Source organism: Dipodomys ordii, unplaced genomic scaffold (assembly GCF_000151885.1).
Source record: "Dipodomys ordii isolate 6190 unplaced genomic scaffold, Dord_2.0 Scaffold56, whole genome shotgun sequence".
NCBI classification, from domain to species: Eukaryota; Metazoa; Chordata; class Mammalia; order Rodentia; family Heteromyidae; genus Dipodomys; species Dipodomys ordii.
The window spans coordinates 9,138,876-9,165,532 of NW_012267272.1; the positions used below are offsets into that span (position 1 = coordinate 9,138,876).

General features: G+C 38.9%; 1 protein-coding gene across 1 annotated transcript; it reads left to right on the top strand.

Moving 5' to 3' along the window:
- Nucleotides 1-24,285: 24,285 nt before the first annotated feature.
- On the top strand, nt 24,286-25,254 carry LOC105989489 (taste receptor type 2 member 40). The gene has a single exon (XM_013021580.1). It carries the CDS (start codon nt 24,286-24,288, stop codon nt 25,252-25,254), a length of 969 nt encoding a protein of 322 aa, XP_012877034.1.
- The last annotated feature ends 1,403 nt before the right edge of the window (nt 25,255-26,657 follow it).

Here is a 26,657-nt window from a genome sequence, read left to right on the forward strand (position 1 = left end):
AAACTAAGTCTGAAACAAGCCAACAGAGGATAAAGAAATAGGGTGGAAGTTTAGGCTAGTCATATATTGCTGATTCTTTTCACAAAAGGTTTTGGGTATATGAAGTGTTTATAGTATTTTCTGTACCACAGGATGCTTTCCTTCAATATAATGTTTATATAAACAAATCACATTATATATTAATTTTCTGGCTCTTTTCCTCCTCAATCCCATAATGTGGAATGATTTCATATTGACAATCTGCATGAACCCAACCAAAACTATTTGTTTTTAAGCAGTTGAGTGTTATTTAAAATATATTTCATAACTGAAGAGACTTGTGTTCCTACAATTTCATACCGATAGGCAACATGAGCAACATCATTGAGCAATTCTAGTCTTCGGTTCACATGAGAAGTCAATCAATAGCTTTTCTGCATAGCAACAAGATACAGAAAGAAAGTAGGAAAAAAAGTACTTCATTTGCAATAACCCCAAAGGAAAAAAATACCAAGGAAAAAAGTGAAGTGAAGGACTTCTACAACAAAAACTACAAGACTTTAAAGAAAGGAATTGAAGAAGACACCAAGAGGCAGGAAGAACTCCCATGTTCATGGACTGGCAGAATTAATATCATGAAAATTGCTATACTTCCAAAAGTAAGCTACAAATTCAGTGCAATACCCATGAAATTCCCAATGTGTCCACGTGGATTGTGGGTTAAGTACATGTTACTTCAATAAATTTTAGAAGTGTTCTGTCAAACCTAAATGTCTGACTCTATTATGTGTTCCTATAATGCAATTCCACAGACTGGGTAATTTGTAATGAACAGAAAACTATCTCACTGGGAATGATTCTGGGCTGGTAAGTGTGAGATGGAAAAGTTTCCTCTGGTGGGGTCTTCTTACTGTATCATCCCATCCCAAAAGAGAAGAGAAGGAAAGATAGAAAAGGAAAGGAGCTACTGATCCTTACATTAGGATCCCACTCCCTCTAACAACAGTAATGGTCACTTCTGAAAGCTCTTACCTCTCCATCCTGTTGCATTTAGGGTGAAATTTACAACACAAGGAATACTGAGGACACAGTCAGGAAGCATTACCTAGTATACAAATCTATCCTCAGAGATTTAAGTTGCCAATACATATTGTGAACAACCATTTGGATGTTCACAAGTTTAATGCACTAATTTACTGCATTCAAATGATGCAATAGAATACCTCCCTTCTGTTCTCTCTCTTTCACAGGTGCTGCCTTCTGCTTTAGAAGTTATAGAGCATCCATGAAAGACGTTTCTTACTGTCGCATCCCCTTAATCTTGGACTTTCCAGCTACCAGAACAGTGAGTCAAAAAGTCTCTGTTCATTATGAATTATCTAGTTTGTGTCATTCCATTGTAGCAGCACAAGATTAACTATCATACTAGGGTTTAACAGAGCATTTCTAAAACTTAAGAGAAATGTGTGCCCTATAATCAAATGCAAGATACATCTTATACAAGATATGTACACAGATAGTTCTCATTTATAATGGTTCTACTCACAACTCTTCAGCTTTAGGGTAAGCTTCTAAACATGAATGCATTTTCAGCTGCTCACAACATATTAAACTTCTGTCACACAGGCAGAGCCTTCAGCTGACATCAATCTCTCTCTCTTTGAACTCACTAATCTCATGCTTTCTTCTGTATATTACTTTTCTAAAATGGCCTGAGTTTTGTCAACTTTTTTCCCTTCCTTTTTAAAGTTGAAATAACAGCTTTTCAAATCAAAGAATGTCCACTGGAGTTTCTAGCAAAGTAAAGTCTGTTTATTTGCAAGTGCTTGCTTATAAATCTAAAAAGTTGAAGGGTATCTCTCTGGTTGAGACCTTTATCTTCTATGTATTAAATACAATATTCCTAATTCACTGTCATCGTTTTGATGAGTCCTAACATTGGTATGAGTCATTTCTATCATAAAAGTGACTAAATACACACATACATATGCATCATCATCATCATCATCATTAGCTTGGCCATTTAGCTGAAATAATTTCTTTAGTGACCTCTAGAGTAAAGGTACATGTAAAATATGAAAAGCAAAAGATCAGCTTGAATAAAACGTTGAGGAAACAGTAATAGAGTTGGTTGTATCTCAAAGATATTCAATTAACAACAAACAAAAACAGCAACAAAAAATGAGAGTGAAGAAAGCATAGTTCATAAGCAAGGAATGGTAAGGACCTCAAAGAAAAGCTAGATTTAAGTCTTAAGTTAACTGCTATCTATCTACCCCTTTGAACAAATGACTTGTCTTACCAAGAAAGAGATGTTACTAATGAAGCTGATACTTAGGGAAGGTCCTGGATATCAGGTTCATGATCTGATGTGGGAAATGCCTAAGAGCTACATCATACTAGCAGGACAAAGGCAAACTGCCCTCCTTCCATTTCCTGAACCAGCCAATAGGATAGTTGGAATCTTCTCAGAGTCAAAGACTAGGCTACCCGAGCCAGTCCCACCAGGACCACCACAACCATGTGCTTTCCTTCAAAGCTACCGAGTGTTGACGCGGTGACATGAATCTCCAGAGAAACAATGACCTAGCTGTGAGTTTTAGACAAACACCATTATCTGTCATTTGATTCTCACTGAGGACTCAGTTGCATGAAAAAAAAAAAAAGTAAAGTATTTGGCATTCAAATGATGGCATGTTTCCTGGTGTCTTCACAAAATGCGTTTTGAATAATATACCGGAGGCTGAGAAAACTGTCAGATGTTCTTTGCAAATGTCTGTTCCTATCTCATCATGCTCAGAGGCTAAAAGTCAGTCACTACCAAAACACAGACATGGATGAGCTACAAACAGAACATCAAAGCCATCAGGAAAAACCACCTGGGAGAAAATATTTATGAGAAATCGTGAGATTCCCCACCAAGCTGCTTCCAACCATCTTAGGAGTGGGTAATTAGGGGAGGGTGTCAGATGTCAAAACTCTAGATCAAGATAAAAAGAAAATGTTTCAGGCATAAAATCAAATTCATTTTTATCATTTTTAAATGTAAAAAGAATTTTCAGCCCTTAAGTTTATTCCTGAGCATTTTATTCTTTTGATGTTATTATAAATGAGACTGTTTTCTTGAATTCTCTTTCAGGTAATTTAGTGGGGAAAAAAAGCATCACTTATTTTATGTTATGATTTTAGGTCCTACAACATTCCTGAATTTGCTTATTAGTTCTAGCAGACTTGTTATGATGACTTTAAGGTTTTCTACTTATGGGATCATGTCATCTGCTGTTAAATGCTAACAGATAAATTTTCTTCCTTTCTCACTTAGCTATCTTTTTTGACTATGTTCATCAGATACTTACCTGTTAGTATAGATATTTAAGTTCTCCATTACATCTTCGCTTGAATTTAGTAATGCTGGTAATACTGGCCTAGACTAGTATTAAGTCTGCTTCAGAAGTTTTGTAGAATTCTCTGATAAACCATCTAGTCCTGGATTTTTCTTTGTTGAGAGGGTTGGGTTTTTTGGTTTGGGGTTGTTTTTTTCTGTTTTTATTGTGTTTTTTTTTTTCTTCTGCTCTCTGCTTTTAATTCAAAGAAGGAGATGGGACATGGTGGGTGGGGGAGGGGTAAGGGAGAAGGCGGGCACAGGCCTGCAGTGCTGGAGCCTCTAAGAAAGGGGGGTGTACTGGGCAGGGCCCCTCCATGGAGAATTGGAGAAAAATATCTGAGGTTTTTATCTTATTGACTTGGTCTCTGCAATTGTTATTAGACTATTCCAGCTTTTAATTGGTGGATTGTATGTTTCTAACAATCTAGGCTGTCAAATTCATGATCTTTTTTTTTTATTTCCGATATGTCCATTATAATGTCTCCTCTTTCAATTTTATTTACTTGAGTGCCCCCCCTTTGGATAATGTAGCTAAGGATTTATAATTTTATCTTATTCCCAAAGAGATCTGTTTAATCAATTATTTCTATTATTCTTTCCATTTACTATTACACTTATTTCATCTTTATCTTTACTGTATTTTTTCATTCTGTAACACTTAGTCTATTTTTCTTTTCCTAAAGAAAAATAGTAAAGAGTAAATTGGTTGTTTGAGATTTTTTATTAAATGTTACTGTAAAGGTATGTACAGAGGAGTTACAGTTACATACATAAGGTAATGAGTACATTTGTTTTTGAAGTGTTATCCCCTCCCTCATTTTCTCCCATTTTTTCACCTTCCAACCTTCTGGCCCCTCAAGTTGTAAAGTTTTTTCCACTATTTCTATTTCTCACTATTTCTAGTGAGTATCACTGTTGAACTGATTCACCTTTGTATCACCGTTTCTGTGATTCCTCTTTGCTTCCCCAAATCAGTAAAGTTGTATATAAAATAAAGGACACAGAAATCAAAAACAGTGACTATAGGAAATAAACTAAAGAAGGGGAAAAAAGAAAGAAAAAATAAATAACTGCAAACAGTACAATAAAAAAATTCTTGTTTCCATTTCTTGGAGTTCATTTTGAAAACCATCAATTTATATGGTTATATATGTATATCTATTGAGCCACTGTGATCCTCTCCTAAGAATATCATCCTTTGTTCTCACTGTACAATGCTTAGAGTACTGGGTGTTTTTTTAATCTTTTCATTTTAACCATTTTATTAAGTTTATAATAGCTGTTTAATCATGTCCAAGTGTAATTATTTGTCTTTTACTATCTATTGGATTAACTTGTAGACTTATATACATATTCTAGTTATTACAAATGAGGGAAACTGTGTGGCCTATGTTTCTTTGAGTCTGGATTACTTAATATAAATTTTTCCTAATCTTTCCATTCCCTTAGAAATGGAATGATGTCATTCTTTCTGATGGAAGCATCATCTACTGAAGAGCAACTGGTTGATTTCTTATCCTAACTATGGTAAATAATGCCACAAGGAACATGGTTGTGCTGGTGACATTAACACAGGCTGGTTGATAGTCATTTGTGTAAATACTTGCCTGAGATTGCTGGGTCATAGGGAAGCTCTATGTTGAGTCTTCTGAGGAGCCTCCATAGTTCTTTCTAGAGTGGTTGAACAAGTTTACATATACCAACAGTGTAATAACATTCCCTTTTGGCCACATCCCCACCAGCATCTGTTATTATTCATTTTCTTAATAATGGCCATTCTAACTGGGGTGAGGGGGAATCTCAAGGTTGTTTTGGTTGGCATTTCTTTTCTGAGCCCAGATGAACATTTCTTCATCTGTCCATTGACCATTCTTATTTCTTCAAAATTTCTAAGTCTTTAGCCCATTTATTAATGGAGTTGTTGTTTCTTTAGGGATTTGTTTAATTTTTTGAGCTCTAAGTATATTTTAGATGTGAGGCCTTTGTCTGTTGTATAGCTAGTAAAGATCTTCTCTCATTCTATGGGCTTTCTATTTATCTTGCTAGCTAAGGATATCTTAGTTTAATCAATTATTTCTATTATTCTTTCCATTTACTATTACACTTACTTCATCTTTATCTTTACTGTTCTTTTTTTGTTGTTTTGTTTTGGGGTTTTTTTTGGGGGGGTCCAGTCATGGGGCCTGAACTCTGGGCCTGGTGCTGTCCCTCAGCTCTTCAGCTAAAGGCTAGGGCTCTACCACTTGAGCCACAGCACCACTTCCGGCTTCTTTCTTTTTGCTTATGTGGTGCTTAGTTTATTCTTTTTCTACCGGGTAAAATTGATTATTTTAAATCCTTTTTTAAAATATAAGTGATTCTTGTATTATTACTTCTTTTGCATCCTGTATATTTTAGTATGTTGTAGTTTTATTCATGTTTATATTAAGATATTCTCTATTTTTTAATTTCTTCTTGAAACGTTGGGGAAATAAATTGGGGAAAAACACAAATAAATGGAAAAAATCTTATATTTATGGATACAAAGAAATACTTTGCTCAAAACATCCATACTATCAGAAATAATCTACAGGTTCGATATAATCTGTATCAAAATGTTGGAAGCATTTTTATAGGAACAGAAAAAAGCCAGTTGTGGAGGTGCATGCCTGAAATCCTAGCACTTAGAAGACTCAAGCAGGTGAAACTCACATTTGAAGCTAGCCTCAGCTACAGAGCAAAATCCTGTCTCAAATAAAACAAAGTAAAAAGAGATAGGAAAAAAGGAATCCACATTTTGGTTTCATTAGAAAAACTAGATATTCACAGGAAAAGAAAGAAATTGGAGCCTTATCTTACACCATATATAAAATCAACTCAAAATTGTTTAGGAACTTCAATGTATGACCTGAAACTATGAAACTCCTAGAAGAACAACCTGAAAGATTCTTGGCCTTGGCTTTCAAAGATATACAAAAATCACACACAAAAATACAAAAATGTCACTACATCTATCTCATCCATAGCAAAGGCAACAAGCACCAAATGAAAAGGCAAACTACTTAATGGAAAATAATATTTGAAAGCCATATGTCCAATAGAGAACTAATATTTAAAATATATAAGAAATTTTCCCAACCCAATAAAAGAGAGAGAAAGAAAAAAGAAAGATGAAAAAGAGACAGAAAATTAGCAAAAGACTGAACTATACATTTCTCCAAGAAGATACAAAAATATCCAACATACATAGGAAAATGTGCTCAATATTGTTAACCATCAGAGAAGTGTGAACCCAAATTACAATAAGATATCCTCAACAAAAGAAAACAAACATTGGCAGGTTGTGGAGCCGGCCTTGAGGGTGCTGGTGAGAATGCAAATTGGAGGAGCCACTATGGAAAACAGCATGGAGGTTCCTCAAAAATTAAAAATAGGACTACTGTCTGATTCTGCAGTCCATTTTCTGGGTAAATATGAAGAACAAATGATAGGATCTTGATAAATGTGGTGGTGCACATGGGAAATCCCATCCTGGGAGAGGTTGAGAATTTGATGTCAATCTTGATCTTGAGTTTGAGGCAAGCTTATGCTATGGAGTGAAGTCATCTCAAAAGGAAGCAAAAGAAAGAAAAAAGTGAGAAGAAGAGATGAGATGAGAAGAGGAGAAACAAGGAGAGGAGGGGAGGGGAAAAGAGAAGGAGGAGAGAGGAGGGGAGTAGAGGAGAGGAGGGGGAGAGGAGAGGAGGAAAAGAGGAGAGGAGAGAAAGGAAGAGGAGAGAAGGGGAGGAAGAGGAGAGGAAAGGAGAGAAGGGAAGAGGAGGAGGAGAGGAGAGAAGGGAAGGGAGGGAAGGGGAGGAGGAGGAGAGGAGATGAGAGAAGGGAAGAGGAGGGGAGTGGAGAGGAGAGGAGAAGAGAGAAGTATTATACAAAATAGCCAAGCTATGGAAACAATCTAAGTGTCCACTGATAAATGAATAGATAAAGAAAAGGTGGTTCAATGCATACACACACTCAGAAGGGCACATGCATACACACAGATATGGACAAACATACCTTTAAGGGGGATGGTTAAGTTTAAAGGATTGCTTCTAGTAGTGGTTTCATAAATACATGCTCATCTTCAAACTCATCAAGGTATATTCATATATATATTAAACATGTATACTTTTTGCATGTCAATCACACTTCATTTTTTTAATAAAACATATTTTATTTTCTGGCACTTTGCCATTTACTCACTTGCATGTGGGAGTTTTGAGTTTGTAATCAGTGTGCTCAATTGTCTTCCTTTATGTTATTTAGACACATGCTTCAAAACAAAGTATATGCTTGTCTACCTTCTCAAAGTAACTCAGCTTTTTGTCTTATGCTAGTAACTATCAGTTGGATGCTATTCATCTTTGCCCTCCTCTCCCAAGCAACTTTCTCAAAACTCTTCATCTCCTTAATCCAATCAGTTGAGTCTTAAACCTGATTCACATTCATCATTGTTGTCATTGTTGGAAATTCCTACCCTGAATGTCCAGATTATATTCATCAACTATTTCCTAGATCTCAGGTGCTCCAGAAAGCCCTAGGTCTAGGGTTCCTCTGGAGTCCTGTCCTAGCTCCCTCCCTCCTCACATTCTGGTCTGTCTGTCTGTCCGTCCATATGTCTCTCCTCTCTCTCTCCTCTCTCTCCTACTCTCTCTCTCCTCCCTCCCTCTCTCCCTTTCTCTCTCTCTCCTCTCTCTCCTCTCCATCCTTATCTCTCTTTTTCTCTCTCTATTATCAAAAGGCTCGTCCACATGGAAACATTAACTGGCATTCCAGGTAGAACCAAGTTCTACACACAGTTCAAGAAATCTTCAAAGAAAAATTATTCTCAACTTTTAATTACACAACTCTTCTACTCTAAACATCAGGGTTCTTGCAATGAAGAAGGGAGAGTACTCAACTAGCAGGGATGCACCTAGTACACAGCCAGTTCAGAGGTTATCAATCAAAAGACCATGTTTTCCTTGGTAAGGAAGTTTTTCTTCTATTCAAAATATTAACTAACCTATTCCTTGCCATTTTTTCTAATCTCAGCACCTAAACTTCTTTCAGATCTTTAACTTCCTAGATTAAATAATTGTTTCTCCTCTTTTCTCTTTACCTTTTCCATTGATGATTTTTGCTCTGAACAATGAGAAATTACCTTAACTTCAACTGATTCTTATCACCACATATTAACTGAATGCAATATTAAGTCATGCTTTAATTCCTCTGCTTTTTTAATTGTTCATTTTAATATCATTTTTTCTTATTTTTTGAGTGCAGTATCTTCTCTACTTTTCCTGAGGATATAATTTTGAATGTCTTCATCATTCCTCTTTGATCTTTATTTCTTCAGTGCTTCTCTTGGTTTCTTTCGGGCTGTAAGTTTTGTTCCATTTCTGATTACCTGTGATTATTAACTCATGAAAGAAAATGAAAGGCCTTGCTGGGTAAGTAGACATTCTTCCCCAATAGGACACTCTCCTGACTAGGAAGGCTGATGGAGCACTCCATTCAGGGTCAGGGTCATCTTGATGGGTTGGTTGGTTCCTCTGTGGATGTAGAATCTGACATTCACCTAAGAATCTAAAACATCCTAAGGAAAAATTATCTAATCTACAATTAACATCTGTTCTAGAAGCCCTGGTTCTTTATCATAAAATATGTTCAATTGCTCTAGAAAAGAAATGTCAATATGGGGATCACCAATGGGTTTTTTTATGCAGTGAAAGAAAGGGGCTTTAAGAGAACAATGGTGTCACTATATGGCAGATAGACTTCCAGCGATGTCCTTGGTTTTATGTCATTCCCACTCTCCAAAGCTATCACCCCTACATCCGGGGCCATCTGTGTGTCCAGAAGGCTGATCAGCCCCCACACCCCAGAAGTGTCCCAAGCATGTTCCTCCCACCCACTACTTCACTCTGCCCACACGCGGCTTTCATTCTTTGGCACCGCCAAGATGCAGGATGAAATTTCTAGTCTGTCCTTGGCCATCCCCATCTAATTTCCTTATTAGTATGGGGATATTTTTTCACTGTTGTCTCAGAAGATGTGCAGATAAATGCATTGCAGACAAACATAAGATCAATAACAAATACATATTTTTATTGTGCAAGAATATCAAATTTTAGGAGCTTAGTCTTCTGTAGCCAAAATGTTCCATCATGAGCAATCCTGTATTGCTCAAATCTTAAGTTGAGGTCATAAAAATCCTCACATTGGCTTTCTTAAGGAAAATTTTGTTGTTATTTGATTAATCAATTGATTGATTGATGCTGGTATTGGGGCTTGAACTTGGGCCTAGTCACTCACACCTGGTTTTTCACTCAAGGCTTTTATTCTAGCACCTCAGCTATAGCTCTACTTCCAGCTTCTGGATGGTTGATTGGAGATAAAATCTCACAGACTTTCCTGCCCTGGCTAGCTCCAAAACATAATCCTCAGATCTCAGCCTCTTGATTGTCTAGGGTTACAGGTATGAGCCACCAGCACCCAACTCTCTTGAGGAAAAATTTTATCTCCAGTTCTAGGTCATATCTTGTGTTCATTTTACATTGATGTGTGTTTTTCTTCACTTGTTCAGAGATCTACTAATTTCATTGTGTGATCCATTGGGAAAGTTCATCAATCTTCACATTAATTACACAATAACAATTCTCAATTGCCTTTCATTACCAGCAAAAATCAGTTTCATAGAAAATTTCCAGAAAGCTCAAGGTGGGTAAGCTGGAAATGAGAGGTTCCTGTCAATATAGCAAGTGATGTGAATAATTAAGATAAAAGAATAATAATTAATAATAATAATAATAATTAAGATAAAAGAAAAATATCTAAGTAGGGTCTCTCAACACATATTCTACACAGATACGTGAATATGTACAAATGCAGAAATGAGGAAAGCCGAATTTAAGCCACCTTAGCTAACCTGAGCTCCCCAGCTAGGTAGGTAAGAATACATAGTATCCGATTCTCCAGGAACACCTGCACCTCTGTCACCCTGGAGACCTTCCTCTTCCCATCAAGCCACACCTGCACCTCTGTCACCCTGGAGACCTTCCTCTTCCCATCAAGCCAATCATTCTCATGCGGTAGGCTGTGCTACAGACCTAGACACAGGCTGAACACAGGGAGCTGCCAGCAACAGAGAAAGGACAGAGCAAGGAAATGGAAATGGTGCCATACTGAACATAGGTGTCACTGTAAGAGGGAATTGGGTTGCAGGCCCTGACTGCCCAGTGGACAGCTCAAATCACCTTCTAGCTTGCTGCTTTAGTACCCAGGCACAAAGCAGGAGGGGGAGTCTTGAGTGGGAAGAATGTGACAGGAAGTGAGTCAGCTTACTCAGGACTTTATGTTCAGCCATCAGGTGGCTTGAAAGACTTTATATAGAAATTAAATTAACTACTTCTCCAATATATGTTGCTTTTTTATATCTCTGACTTGCAGTTTTTTTCTCAAAACATGAATCCCTACTTTATGTGTGAGCTCATTTGGGATTTCAAAATATCTTCCTGGTGTATTCATCTCTACACAGACCAAATCTAAACCCTGGACTAGAGTTTAGAGTGAAGTCATCTCTCGACAAGGGCCCAAGAATAAGTGTGAGAAGGTGAAATGAACCCTCACAGTTGATGTTAAAATCAGGAATCACTCATAATGAGCATTTGGAAAAGAAAGGCAGAATGCTTAAAACACCTAAGGTAGGTCAGTGATGCATATGCTCGTGTGCTCTCTCTCTCTCTCTCTCTCTCTTTCTCTCTCCCTCCCTCCCTCCCTCTCTCCCTCCTTCCCTCCCTGTATCTCTCTCCTCTCTCTTTCTCTCTCTCCCTCCCTTACTCCCTCCATCTCTCTCTCCCCTCTCTCTCTCCCTCCCTCCCTCTCTCCCTCCTTCCCTCCCTGTCTCTCTCTCCTCTCTCTCTCCCTCCCTTACTCCCTCCATCTCTCTCTCCCCCTCTCTCTCTCTCCCTTTCTCTCTCTCTGAGTAATCTCTTCCATTCTACATGCTCCTCTGTCCTTCAAACCAGTTGCTTCCAAATTTGTGTCCCACCCATATTATAACCCTGCTCTCCAGGGCTCTGTTCATTCCCATAGAGTCTCTGCTCCCAAACATTGTTTTATTTAGACCCAGATTTCGACTAAACTAATAACTATCCCTCTGCCTTGCAAATGAAAGCTCTTTCTGTTCTAAAGACAATTATAGGATGGTATTTGTAAACTGAGATGAAAAATAACCCCCACTAAACTGCCTGTAAAATGTGTTTTCCTGAGAATCTGCAGGCCTCGGGAATGCAAATCAGAAAATGATCCAATTGCTTCCAACACTTACCAGGGAAAAGTGCCATTTGCATCTGCACTCCAGATCCCCAGTGGCTGCAAATAAATCCAATGGCTCATTCAAACCAGAAGCCAGGCACAGACAGAGCTTGAGTGGAGGTGGACTTGGAAAGAGGAAATGGAAAAGATACAATTCTAGAAATTGAGAACGAGTCCATGTTGCCATCCAAGCGGAAGGGTGGGCAATGCATTCACATGCATCTAGCCCAACGCTGATTTCTAATTTTATCAACACTGACCCCTTTCCAAGGGTGGTAAATACAAAGAATTCCAAGCCATGTTTGCAGAGCATTCTAGACCCTTCCTATCATCTGCTAAAGTTTCCAATGTCACATGATACGTGGAGAAGGAAAAGAAAGGCACAAGCTTTCTTCACAGCCTCCTCCCTCTTCTAATCATCTCACCAACTCTCCCACTTGGATTGTCTTCCTAACCTTAAGTCAAATATAGTAGATAGCATCCTTCAGCCTTCTTTAGGGATCATCTGACTTACATCACAGCCCTTGCCCGAAACTTAGCTGTTTACACTTATTTAAAAAAAATAATAAGCCAGCACCAGTGGCTAACACCTATAATCCTAGCTACTCGGGAGGCTGTGATCCAAGGATCATGGTTAAAAGCAAGCCTGGACAGGAAAACCACTGTGACTCTTATCCCCAATTAACCACAGAAAAAGACAGAAGTAGCACTGTGGCTCATGTGGTAAGAGTGCTAGCCTTGAGCAAAAGAGACAGCGTCCAGGTCCAGCATTTAAGCCCAGGATTGACAAGAAGAAAGAAAGGAAGGAAGAAAGAAAGAAAGAAGAAAGACAAAAGACAGAAAGAAAGAAAGAAAGAAAGAAAGAGAGAAAGAAAGAAAGAAGGAAAGAAAGAAAGAAAGAAAGAAAGAAAGAAAGAAAGAAAGAAAGAAAGAAAGAAAGAAAGAAAGAAAGAAAGGAAGGAAGGAAGGAAGAAAGAGAGAGGAAGGAACGTAGGAACAAAGGAAGGAACGTAGGAAGGACCCACACTCTTGATCATTATAGACTTGAGGTCTTGGTAGAAAAGTAAACATTGTGTTAATAACAACAGTGTCAACCTAAATTTATTCTTTCAATTAAAGAAATTCTCTGAAAATTAATTATGTTTATGTGGGCCTTGTGCTGGAAATAATTTGTGTGTCATAGTAACTCACAAGCATATTCAAATGGTTGAGGCAAAGGAGAGTCAAAAATGAAGAGGATTTCATCAGATATTTTAAAATAGCAATATTTGGCTGCTCTGATTAATTAGGAATGATTAATATATATTAATTTAAAAGTGATGATTGAAAAGACTGATGTCAGACAGAAGTTGAAAAGAATCAATGTTGTCCTTGCAAATTACCTTTGTGTGAAGTTGGAATGGCTCTGTTCTTTTGGGATAGTTACTGTCACCCAATGGGAAGATCCCTTCTTTCACATATACAATTTTTAGTTAGGCTTAACTCCAATGAATCCATTAGATGCTAACAACTTTACCATTTCTTTCACAAAAGAAATTTGAGTTGTTAGGAGTAAATATCAACTATTTTAAATTTCATAAATATTGATCAACACCTACTCTATAACTAGATTCTTTGTATTTAATATTCCCTACAATTATCCAAGGTCCAAACACCTTATAATGGATATATGTGCAAGACATAGCACCTTGCAAAAGCAACTCCAGTGCCTCCTGAGGATCGCCTAACATAGAAAATCACACCAATCATATACGTTGAGCAAGATGGAATTCAGCTTCTGTTGAATAATACTTCTGCCCACACAAACAAAACTCTTTTACCAGGGATCTTTTTGTGCCCAAATAACACTAAGAATTTGGAAATGAAAACAGCATGCATCTGTGGAGGTTAGTATGTAGCAATGTCTTGATTTCAACAGCTCCAACACAGCTGAAGAAGTTGGCAAACTCCATTCTTATTTAGGACTAGAGACAGGTCAAGTCTAGTTAACTCTCCTTGTTTTCCTTTACTTGATTCTTTTCTTTGAACCTGAAGCCTATTGAGGTCTGAGCCCTACTGCTCTACATTTTCCTCAAGCACTCCCCTGTTATTTTATTGCATTATTTGTTATTGCATTATTACTTACTTCACTTGACCTTGACTTCTCTACTCCATTCAAATCTACTCCATTCAAATCCCAGAAGAACAGACAAACATTTTCCATGATCCATAACCATACCCCCAAAATTAAGATCACTGACTCTCTTGGAAGAACTATTTGTAGAATACATTTGTTATTCTTTTTTTTTGGGGGGGGGTCCAGTCATGGGGCCTGAACTCTGGGCCTGGGCGCTGTCCCTGAGCTCTTCAGCTCAAGGCTAGCGCTCTACCACTTGAGTCACAGTGCCACTTCCGGCTTTTTTCTTTTTGCTTATGTGGTGCTGAGGAATCGAACCAGGGCCTCATGCATGCAAGGCAAGCGCTCTACCACTGAGCCACCTTCCCAGCCCCATATTTGTTATTCTTAAATACAGTTTGTGTGTACGTGTGCATATGTACTGTCCCTGCTCAATGTTAGTGCTCTACTACTTGAGCCACAGCTCTATTTTTGACATTTTTGGTGCCTAACTAGAAATTAGAGTCTCATGGGACTTTCCTTCACAGGGCTGGCTTCAAACGGTCATCCTCAGATTACAGCATTCTAAGTACCTAGGATTATAGGTATGAACTACCAGTGACCAGTTTAATTCTTTAAATGGTCTTTATAACTGTATGTAAATACATATCATATATACATCATTTGTAATCAGATATATCATATATAAATTCCACATAACAAACACTATAAGTAATTTTATTTTTATAGTCTAATGATTACCTCACACAGTTTTTAGCCTGTGTGAGTAACCTTTCCTAGGGTTCTCAAATCTTAAGGTGTAGACTTAAAGGGTATGAAGCAAGTCCATCCACTTATGAAGGGAGACATTTGAGTTTAGATCTCTGCTTGGTGTCCTCAGGAAACCCCTAAAAGTTTTCTGCTTACCATTTTAGAGTTCCGGCAAGCCATCCATTTACACGCCAGGAAGGAGTTGGAAGCCTCATTCTGAGCTGCAGAGATGCAGGCTGTACCCCTCGCCTTGAGTGGCCATATGCCCCAGCGTTTCCTGCCAGCACATATTTAAATACTGTCTCCTTGTTCCTCCTTCCTGAGCACGCTGGCAGTCGTCAGACCAGGCTTCTCCACTCTTCTCCATTTCCTCTACCTCTTTCCTCACATTTCTAGGTAACAGAAATACATCCGGGAAAAAAAAATAAGGGGAAACACAGGCCTTCAAAGGGTCTCAGCAACCCCTCCTCTCTCTTTGAGAAAAGATCTTTTCAGTTCATCATGTTGTTCTATAAAATTTTGAGGTCCTTTTCCCCAAAATCATCATGTTCCTAGCGTTATTCAAAGATCTGGGTCTAAAAAGGCACCATGAAGAGTAACTTTCTCACCAACATTGCCTGTGTTTTCTCTGCTCATTTCTCCAGCTTCTCCCCAGCCTGAACACCTCCAAGTAGAGCCCATGGCTCACCAGACAGGTTAGGAATTAAACCTGAAGGATTTTCCTGAACTGAAAAAGAAATTTTGTCCTGTTTTAATGAAAACTACTCCCTTCCATCTAATTTAGGGTTGTTGTTTTTTTTTTTTCCAATTTGACCTGAGTCACAAAGCTCCACTCTAGTTCCAACAACAAGAAAGTGTCAAGCAGGGGAGACCCTACTCCTGCTGAGTCTGGCTGCCCACCCCTGGGTAGAGGCAGGACAGAGAAGGAAGGCAAAGTCACAGGAAACTGCTTCACTGGAGCTGCTACCATGCGGTTAGTCGACACTCTCTGGCTGAGTGTGCCCAAATACTGACTGTGGTAGGCAGAAAAACACCCACAAAGATCTTGTTGGTTCAGTTATCTGTCTTGGGAGGGTAAGAGGGAGGCACAGAAATGGAGGGACAAAGGGAAAACAAACAAATGCAGCAGTGGTGCTCACTAGACAACTATGTTGAAAATGAACTATACAACTTGTGGGTAGGGACAGGAGGGAAAATCTTGGAGAGAATAAAAGAAAGAGTGACACTGCCCAAAAAGAAATGTGCTTATTACCTGACTTATGAAACTGTAACCCCTCTGTATATCACCTTTATAATAACAGTAAAAAAAAAAAAAAAACCTTTTTAAAGATCCACAAAGATATCCGCTGCCTACTTTGTGACATCTGTGACAGTGTCACCTGGCTTAGTGAAAGATGCTTTGAAGATATGACTAAATCTAGAATCTTGTGATGGAGAGAAGATTCTGGATCATCCGGGTGGACCCAGCCTAACCCAAAGTGTGTGTGTATATATGTATGTATACACACACGTAGAAAGAGAGAGATGGAAGACAGATAGGCCAGAGTACAAGAAGGTGCATAACAATGGAATCAGAGGTCACTGCTAGATGAAACAAGAAATGAGGGCAGCCTGGGAATGCTAGAAAAGGAGAAGGAGAAGGATTCTCTGGAGAGCTCCTTCAGGGAGTACAGCCCTGCCAAGGCCTTAACCTCCAAGACTGCATGGTAATTCATTCATGTTGTTTTACAATGCTAAATCTCTGCTACTGCATTATAGCTGCCACAGAAAACTCGTTCATAGGGCTGGGGATGTGGTTTCGTGGTAGAGCGCTTGTCTAGCATGTATGAGGCCCTGGGTTCAATTCCTCCATACCATATAAATAAAATAAATACTATTTCAAAAAAAGAAAGAAAGAAAACTAGTTCTCTGCCGTGCAGGCCACTTTATAGGTTTTCCCCTAGCAGGATTCTTGGCAATGCAGCTTTCTCCAAAGTAATGTTTCTCGACACAAGCATGTGGTGAGTAGAGGCAGAGACCCTACTCTACGCATCCTATAATGTACAGGAAGCCCCAGAAAAAATTATCTGTTAAAATGTCAGTAGGGCTAAGGTTGCAAAAATGAATTGAAATGAATTGACTTCTTATAAGTGTCTTTCCTATCAAGCAGGCAGCTTCCTTCAAAGGGGTCCTTTCAAAATAATCTGAGCCTGGTTACCATAGCTATCTGATCTACCACAGATGCATATAGAGAAAGGGGGAAAGCCTCACCTTTCCTCATTCCACCAAAGGCTAGAAGTTCAGGAAGACTCCACCACTATTTCAAAATTCTGTAGAATTTTCTAAATATCATGCTATTAAATTTTAGAGTAAATTTTACTACATGCTCTTCTTTGCATTTATGCAACATTGCTCATGATAAAGAAATGATAAATGTTTAAGGGGATGGATAGACCAACTACCCTGATTGGATCATAGCGGGATACATATAACGTATTTGATCATAGCAGGATACAGATAACCCATCTGAACATCACACTGTTCTGCCATTACAGGCAGCACAGTAAGCCTCTTCCCTTCACAGTTCACCAGGTGTCAGGTATCAGTCTCCACATGTATACGGCTCTCCAATTTTAATACAAGCTTCCCTATCCTCCTATGAACATTTGGCAATGTGCAGAAAAACATGGTGGGTTCTCAGAATTTGGCTTAAGAGAAGGACAGTTGCTACGTCATCTTGTGGGTGGACTATCAGGCTATTAGACACCATAGAATGCACAGGACAGCCACCTGTTAGGAAGATTTATCCAGCCCCAAATGCTGATGGTGTCAAGGTTCAGCAAGAACTTCCCTCCCCTCCACTTGGAAAGCTACCTAGAACAAGCCTTGTAAATGTACTATGTGCTGGTTCTACCAAGGGTCTTGACTCTACCACCAGTGATAGCCCTGAAGCTGCAAACCTCACTTTGTACAGAAAGGCTAGACAAAGCTGCCATTCTCCTCCTGGGCACATTCCCTTTGAAGAAACATCTCTTATGTGGTTTACAAGTAAAAGATGACTACAGGATCTTTTAGGTCAGATGGCTACTGACCTTGTTGATTGCCACTTAGAGGACGTAGCAAAAACGTCAAGACCCCCAATTGATGCCCTGTTCCAGGCCTTCCCTACAACATGGAGGGCACCATCAAGGCTTAGAAACTCCCCTCTTAGCTAACTTTCCAGGAAAGCACTGAAGTCCAGCATTTTTTATTCAGTAAAAACAATTCTTTCAATACACACATTTATGTGAAAGGACACACACTGATGCATACATCCGTGAAAGAGCATATGCAAACAAAAGAAGACCGAGGGCAGAACAGGATTTGCTTGCTTATCCAGTCCTTAGTCCAACACATTCAAATTCAAACTCAAATGTTACCCTCTTACCAAAACCTCTTGACCACAAGCCTGTGTCTGCTTTCCCTCCCTATTCCTTCACCCTATTTTTTTTCTTCCTTTTGATGAATTGCTGAGGTGTTTTCCAGTATCTGAACCATTTTCACATTGCCCCAAGCAATGTATCAGGGTTATGACTTTTCTATGTTTTGGCCAATACTTGTCATTTTTTATTGCTGCCATCCTGTACCTTTTTAATATACATTACTCTAATGGCTGAGACTATATTTTCCCATGTACTGTCATATGCTACATGTTCGTGTGTATCTTCTTTGGCAAAATCTCTATTCAAATCTTAAATTGGGTTGTCTTCTCTTATTGTTCACTTGTAAGAGTTCTTTTATCCTAAAGACCCCTTATCAGATACATGGTTTACAAGTGTTTTCTCCCATTAGAACTGTTATCTTTTTACTTTCCCAATAATGCCCTTAGAAGTCCAAAGCTTTTCATTGTGATTCAATTCAATTTAGCTTTTTTATTATTTGATTTATAGGGTTATTGGGTCCCATATATAAGAAAACACAAATTCCAGTGTTTTTTTTTAAGTCCAAAACTTAACCTCAAAATTTACAGTATAGCCCCTTATAAGTCTTTTATTTCTTTTGTCTTAATTTTTTATTGTGAAAATACCATACAGAGGGGTCACAATTACATGGGCAAGGCATTGTTGCCTCCTCCTTTGATTCCCCTTACCATCCCTTCCCATCTCCCGCCGCTGCCCCCCCCCACGCTTGACTTAATTTTTGCATATTGTGTGAGACAAAGGTCTAATTTCTTTCTTTGGATTTGGTCCTCCCTCTTTTGTTGAATGGCCAAGGCATCTTTGTTTAAAATTAGTAGTTTATTTCCTTTGAAACATTGATCGACAGCTGAAATTTTATTATTTGTTTACTTACTTATTTGCCTTTTGCAAACTCTCTCCTTTTCTCCCTTCTACTTACTCCTACCCACTTACAAGTTAAACTGTAAATCTTATGAAGACAAAAACATGTCTCAGTCACTATTTGTCTCCAGAGACATAGTGGGCACCTACTAAATATTCATTGAACGGATGAATGGTCCAGTTTGTTGGGAAACAATGACCATTGTACGTATCTACAGCTAACTGTAGATAATTATAACAAAAGAATTGCTGAACACTGTCCCTAAATGAGATTTCATAAGCATTTCCTGGATTGGACAAGAGACTAGAGGCAAGTAATTGATGCATTGGTAAAGGAAAACACCAACAGGGAATATCAAAGAAAGCCAAATGCACTGTACAAAGACCTTCCAAGATTTCTCCCATGCCCATGTAATTGCAACCTGTCTGTATGGTATTTTTACAATAAAAAAAAAAAGATCTCTCCCATCCCTTGATATTCCATTAAAAACCTCAACAGATGTATGACCTTAGGAGATTCTCTTTTCAGTTCACTCGCCTTCAGAGAGTTCCAGTGCTACAAGTCCCAGTCCTCTTGCTGTACTATTCTTCTGTACTATTCTTCTGTTATTCTTTAGAAACAAGCTCTGTCATTACTTAAAGTCAGTCTATTTTAGACCTATAGTTTATTATTTGCAACATATATTAAATGTAAATACAACCAAACTGTTCTTTAAAAGAATACTTAAGTGGCATCGCTCAGACCATGAGGACAAATACAACCTCCCATTAAAAAGTGAGCTGATAAAACTCTTAGCCAATTGCCTCAAACAGAAAAGCTGTTTTCCCACAAGAGGCTCCTGCTTAGAAAAGAAGAGCATGACTGCTCACTAGTGGTAAACCAAGGAACTGTTCCATTTTCCAAATGGAATTCGTCAGCCCCATCTTGTGGTAACAGGTGTTAGCTAAGATTTAAAACTATCACACTCTGATGCCTGAGAAAATACATAGCTTTAAGATTTAAAGCTGTGATATTCACTGATGGCACAGAACTTATGTTTAGAAGACTCCAACCTTTACAGAAACCAAGCACATAAAGGGCCATAGGTGAATAAGATAAAAAAAACTTCCTGGGAAATAACTATTTGATTTTGTCACAAAATTTATAAGTGTATACATGTAAAGATTGAATCCCACTCCTTTGTTTCCCCTTCCCATCCCTTCCCATCCCCCCCATCCCCCACCTACTCTCCCCCATGTAACTGTAACCCCTCTATACGGTATTTTCACACACAAAAAAACTTCTCATGAAGAAAGATTGAATCCCAAACTCAAACTTCTAAAAAGAAAGTTAAAATATAATTTCCTAACATGTTCTTTTATAAGTTAAGTTTTATTTCAGAGCCAGAAATTTGTCGCTTTTATTCTTTAACATCAACCTGTCATATTAAATCTTGTGGGCAGTTGTAATATAAACACATAAATTAGCCTTGGTTACCAAGTGCTGTGACTAGGGGTGGTATTTAGTTCTACTTTGAAAACAAACTGCTCATGAATATCAACACTTTCAAGCATAAATCTCTGAACAATCATTAAAATACTAATAGGAACTTAGCCTTCAAACGTCATTATGTTAAGTTCTGAATCCTATACCTATGGCTCATCCTTCATGGTTTGGGTAAAAATTGATTGAATGTTCTGAACACCAGGAGGATATCTTCACAAAATCTAAAATCAGTGTAAGCCATGCAGAAAAGTCAGTATCACGATTTTCCATCATAGGATTTGGTTACATTTCTAGAAACTAATCCTAACACAGAAAAGGAGACTAAATAATGTTATGCCAGATACATTTCCACATAATGTCTTATAACTACTTGTGGGTGCTTTTCTGGGGGAGGGAAGAAATATCCAAAGTGTTTGTCTACCCAAAAGACCAATTATATGATCATACTCTTGGTAATCTTCACTGCTTAGCATCAGCAAGGCTATTTTCCCCTCATATGATGTGAGAAGTTCATTTTTTCAATAGCTCAACAACACTCCTTTGTGTCCCGCTGAGATGATGCCACACACCCTCCATGCAGTGAGCAGACCGCCCTGCTATGTGTCCAATTCATCAACACTTTGTACTTCCAGCCCCACGAGGAGATCCAGCTCAAGTGAAGAGAACTGTGTCCGTGGCACCTTCCATTTTTAACTTCTAGCAGAAAGCAATGCCTTCTGAATAATGCAAATGAGTATATGCAAAGCTTGTGTCCTTACATAATTTGCCACATGAAGCTTAAGTTTCACTGCCAGTCCAATATTAACACCATCCATCGCAAGAACAGCATCACACAAATCTACGTTCAATTATTCAAAAGCTTCTTCTCTTCACAAAAAATTAATTTCTGAGTTACTTCCAAGTATCATGCCTGTCATGAGCACAGGATACAAAATATTTCTAATTGTATAAAAATTCTCAACTCCATAGTTGAGTAGATAGAACTAATTATTGCATCCAAATATACTAAATATGCATCCTGATTAAATGCGATAGCAAATGCCACCATTTAAATTTTCACATACTGTTTCATTTTCTTAAGCATATTTCCATAACATTGAGCAATTAGCATATCTGGTCACATTTAAACTTGCACAAGCTTATCTCTTTGCAGAAGCCTGAGATTCCACTACATTGAGTAGCTATTCTTTTATAACTTGATATATGAAGACTTTGATGCTCCAGGCAGATTTCTCACTTAAGTATGGAACTGCTTAGTTTATAAACAACCAAGTTAAAACCTTGCTGACATTTCATTTTTCAGCTCCTTAGATTTTGAACATGCATTTTCCCCCCATATCTCTGCTCTTTGTCCCTCAGTGGCTACATCTATAATAACATCTATGCTGATTCCTTTGATTGCTTCTTTTGCCAAATAAGCATTCCAAAAATGTCCTTCCATTTATGAAGTGGAACATTTTCTACTTTTCAAAGATGTACATTGCTTTTATCGCATGATAGGGCGGATATGACTCCACAAGCCAAGAGACTATTTTGAAAACTGTTGTAATTATTTTCTGTAATTCAACCTCTCAATCACCTCTCCTCCCACCTAACAGAAGAACATATCCTCTCACTCATTTCCAAAGAGTCACCAAGTCATTTTCTCAAGGAAAAGATTCTGCGCAGCACTTTTCCTATTGTCTCAGAATTGGCCCTAGAACCCACATTACAAAAGGGTAAATTGAAACCCATTTGTACAACTAGAGGTAGCTATTTAAAAAAAAAAAGTAAAGGTAAATCTATCTCCTCCAAGGAGAGGTGCAGCCAGACATGGTCCCAATGGCAAGCCTCCTCCTAAGCCCATTTATCTAAAAAGATGAGGGAAGGGAGAAAAGGGGAGAGCTTCTGGAATTATGGACAACAGAGTAGAGAGAATTCACCCATGTTCTCACCAGCACCCAGAAGCCTTGGAAGGCTAGATAGTGTTGGCCAGTGAGGCAGCAGTAGCCCCAGGGGCGCACACTGAAACAAAACAGTGGGTAAAATAGAATTTCTGACTCCTGTTCTCTCCTACACCTGCCAAGGCTTGAAAAGGGGGAGATGGGTATCTCAGAGCCCATCCTGTTCCCAGCTAATCCAACCAGATGGAGTCACAGCTCAAACTGTGCTAGGTGAAAGGGAGATGACAAAACCTCACAGAATTAAGGAACCAAACTGAATCCTTACAAGATTTTCTTAGGATTTCTCCTTCCTGCCCTCCCTCTGGTGAAATCCATGTTGCCCAGGGATCATACAGACTCGTGGCTCACCTCAGGGGTATGCAGCCTAACTCGTGAGTATTCCTCTGTCCTCATTTTTGGCTTCAAATGAAGGACCATGCTTCATCTGAACCCAACTTGCCAAGTTTCTCCGATACGACCTACAGATCTTTCTGGGATCCACCATCACCCTCAGTAACTTTCAAACCCTTTGAGCATGATAAGGGTTTAGAAGCTTTCCCAAGAGGGAAATTTAAAAGTTGTCTGGAAACCCTGCCTGCCTTCAATACCCCATTTAGCCATTTCGAGAAAGACCTTTCTATAGAAACCCTCCCCTTCTGCGGAACTCTCTGACTGCTCTGCTATCATTTCTCTCCAATTGGAAAGCCATTTTCTAGTTTGTGTAGTAGAGGAAAGATAAGTGAGAGGAAAATGACGCCCCTAATCACGTCATGTTCTTCCAAGTCTGTTCCATCCTCCACCAGAACCAAAACTTATAAACCTATCAGCCAAGAATTGGAAACCTTTGTCCTTGGGTTTGTTCATGACATTGTCCTGGAAGCCAAGATATTGATTGTCTTTCATCTATGCCATTGTAACAGAATGCATGAGATGGAATACTTTACAAGGAACAGAGATTTCTTTTCTAGAGTTCTCAAATCTGGGATGCCCAAGGTCAAGCAGCCCTCATCTGCCATGGGCCTTGTTGTTGCTTCATCCCATGGAAGAAGGAGAGGACAAGGATGAGCAAGACTGGGATGAACTCATTGTTATAATAGATATGCTCTTGAGATAATGACATTAATCTGCTCATTGCAGCAGACACATCATGAACTAATCATTTCTGGTTCTAGAGAGCCTTTCTTGTCTAATCTAAATGGCATACAATTTTGACTTTTCTGTTTAAGGACATTATTACCTGAGTCTAAGTAAAAGATGTGCACACATGAGCTAATGGGTAATTCTTATTTACACACAATAACCTAGGAATAAAGAACCTCTCCCAAAATAAAGGTAAGAAAGGAAGCAAGAGCAAGCAGTAAAAGCAGCAGCAAAGAAATAAGGATACGAAATGACCCATTGTAACAACGAGATGTACAAACACTATGCTGAAAACGAACTTTACAACTCTGGGGAGGGAGGGAGGAGTTGGGGAGGTGGGAAGGAAAGGGATGGGAGGGGAAAAACAAAGGAGGCAGTAACAATGTTCAATAGGAAATGGACTCATTACCTTGCTCATGTAACTGTAATCCCTCTGTACAGTATCTTTACAATAAAATATATATTAAAAATACAGCAACAAAGTGTTTTACAAATACTTTAACAAGTAACACAGGCCTTGTGAGATAATAATAAGGCCATTGAATACTGAAGTTCTTAACTTGGGATTCTTACTTATGCTACCAGGTATAGATGGACTTGAAGTATGCCAGATATCCATTGCACATTTTCTCTAATGAGCTCCTAAAAGCCTCAAACAAATGAATCTTCATGAAGAAAAAAATGAAAACAAAACAGAGACAGAACAGGTAACCAGATCCTGTCAGCATTTGCATGCCAAGCCTCTAGCTTGCAGTCAGGTGACAAGCAAATGAAGCAAGCTTGTAAAAAACCATTCACTGAAGAGGAAGCAATAAGATAACACTGAGTGAGTGTCAGAGAATTGCACGGAAGTACCAACTCTTGGTGTGGAAACTCAAAGTCAAGGGTCAGAAAGAATGGCAATAGTGATCACAGATGCCACAAACGATATTCCCATGTTTAAAATCATTGTGGGCTTTTCAGTCTGTGGAACAGAGTGCATCATTGGCATCATTGGGAATGGCTTCATCACAACCATGTACGGGGCTGAGTGGATCAGAGACAAAAGACTCTCCAATCATGACTGCCTTATGTTGATGCTGAGTTTGTCCAGAATCCTGCTACAGATTTGGATAATGCTGGAGATGACTTACAGTCTACTATTCCAAGGCATTTACAACCAGACCATGATATATACAACCTTCAAAGCCATCAGTGTGTTCCTGAACTATTCCAACCTCTGGTTTGTTGCCTGGCTCAATGTCTTCCATTGTCTTAAAATTGCGAATTTCATGCACCCTTTGTTCTTCACAATGAAAAGGAAAATCATCACGTTGATGCCTCGTCTTGTGTGTCTGTCAATACTGGGTTCCTTCAGTTTGAGCACTCTCTTCTTTAATGACATCTTCAATGTATATATGAATATTTCCATTCCTATCCCTTCCTCCAACTCCACGGAGAACATGTACTTTTCTGAAACCAATGTGCTCAGCCTGGCTTTTTTCTATTACCTGGGGATCCTTGTCCCTCTGATTCTGTCCATCCTGGCAGCTACTCTGTTGATCGTCTCTCTCAAGAGACACACGCTACACATGAAAAGCAATGCCACAGGTTCCAGTGATCCCAGCATGGAGGCTCACTTGGGGGCCATCAAATCTACTGGCTGTTCTCTCATTCTCTACATCAGCTATGGGGTTGTTCAGTTTATTTCCATGGCAAACATATTTGACACATACAGTTTCTGGGATGCACTGTGCAAAGCTGTCATGATTGCTTACCCAACTGGCCACTCAGTCCATCTGATCTTGAGCAACCCTGGGCTGAGAAGAGCCTGGAAAAGATTTCAGCACCAACTCCATCTTTATTTTAAATGGCAGACTCAGTGACTGGAACACAGTGACTGGAACTCGGTGACGAGAATATTACATCTGACCAACCAGCTCTGTCTTTTCCTCTCTTAGAACTCTTCCTTCACTCAATTTTTTCTCCCTAAAATCTCCTCTGACAATTCTTTTCAGGTAACTGAATTCTTTTGTGAATGTTTAATTTGTGATCTAAGCAAAAATAGTTTAGCAACTTGAAGATGGATCTAAGAAAGCCCTTTCAACTAGGTTCATTGGCATCTGGCTCCAAGCTCTTCTCTCTGCTGTCCCTGACTCCTAAGTCTTAAGAAGAGTGTGACAAGATCTCAATTATCATCTGTTGTTCACTGGGCACCCTTTAGTTCTCAGGGCTATCTTTATATAGGTGAGGAATTATATTTCAACCTCAATTTGTATTTGCCCATGGTGAAGGCAAAGAGACCAGACAAAGAATCCAGTGGGATAGGAAACCAGACAGTATACAGAAAAAAAAGCAACTCGAGAAATAAAGGCTAGCTCAAATCACTCAGTTCTGGGGAGACACCAATGAAAGTGAAGTGCGAAAGTGTGAAGCTGGGCACCCGTGGCTCACGCCTGTAATCTTAGCTACTCAGGAGGCTGAGATTTGATGATCACGGTTCAAAGCCAGCCTGGGCAAGAAACTCTGTGAGTTATAAACCACCAGAAAACCAGAAGTGGCATTGTGGCTCAAGTGGTAGAGCACTCACCCTGAGCCTAGGCCCAGAGTTCAAGACCCACGACCAACAGAAAGAGAGAGCGAGAGAGAGAAAGAAAAAAAGAAAGTGAAGTGTGAAGAAAGAGGGTTTGGGTTCAAACAAATGCAGGTTATGTGTACACCTAATGGAGTCCTAACGTGATATTCAGATTCCAGAAGTTTCCAGAGATGATGATGAAAATCTAAGACAAATATAGAGATAAAAATTATGAAGGAGAGCAGCAGTTGTAGAAGTGGGTGGTCAGTTGAATATTGACCAAATGGGAAGGGATGAATTGAGAGGGGAGGGAAGGTTGAAAGAAAAAAGAGTAAGAAAAGTGAACAGAAGGAAAAAAGTGAGCAGAAGGATCTGTGAGAAAGTAGGTGTCTGTCTCACTTAGCACCAGCTCTGTGGCAGTACAAGGGACACCTGCACCTCTGGATTTTCCAGTTTCTGAGAACCTGGAAGGAGCTGGGAGGTCAGGGCAGTTACTTGGGTGGGGCAGGTAGAGAAGAAAGGAAATGTTTTTCTTCATTATCATCTTCACATGGGCAGTATCTCCAAGTATGACTCAAAAATAAGACAGGTTTCTTTTATCAGGTGTTTTTTTTAATTTTTTTTTAATTTTTTTATTGTGAAAATACTGTACAGAGGGGTTACAATTACATGGGCAAGATAATGAGTACATTTCTTATCAAGCATTGTAGCCTC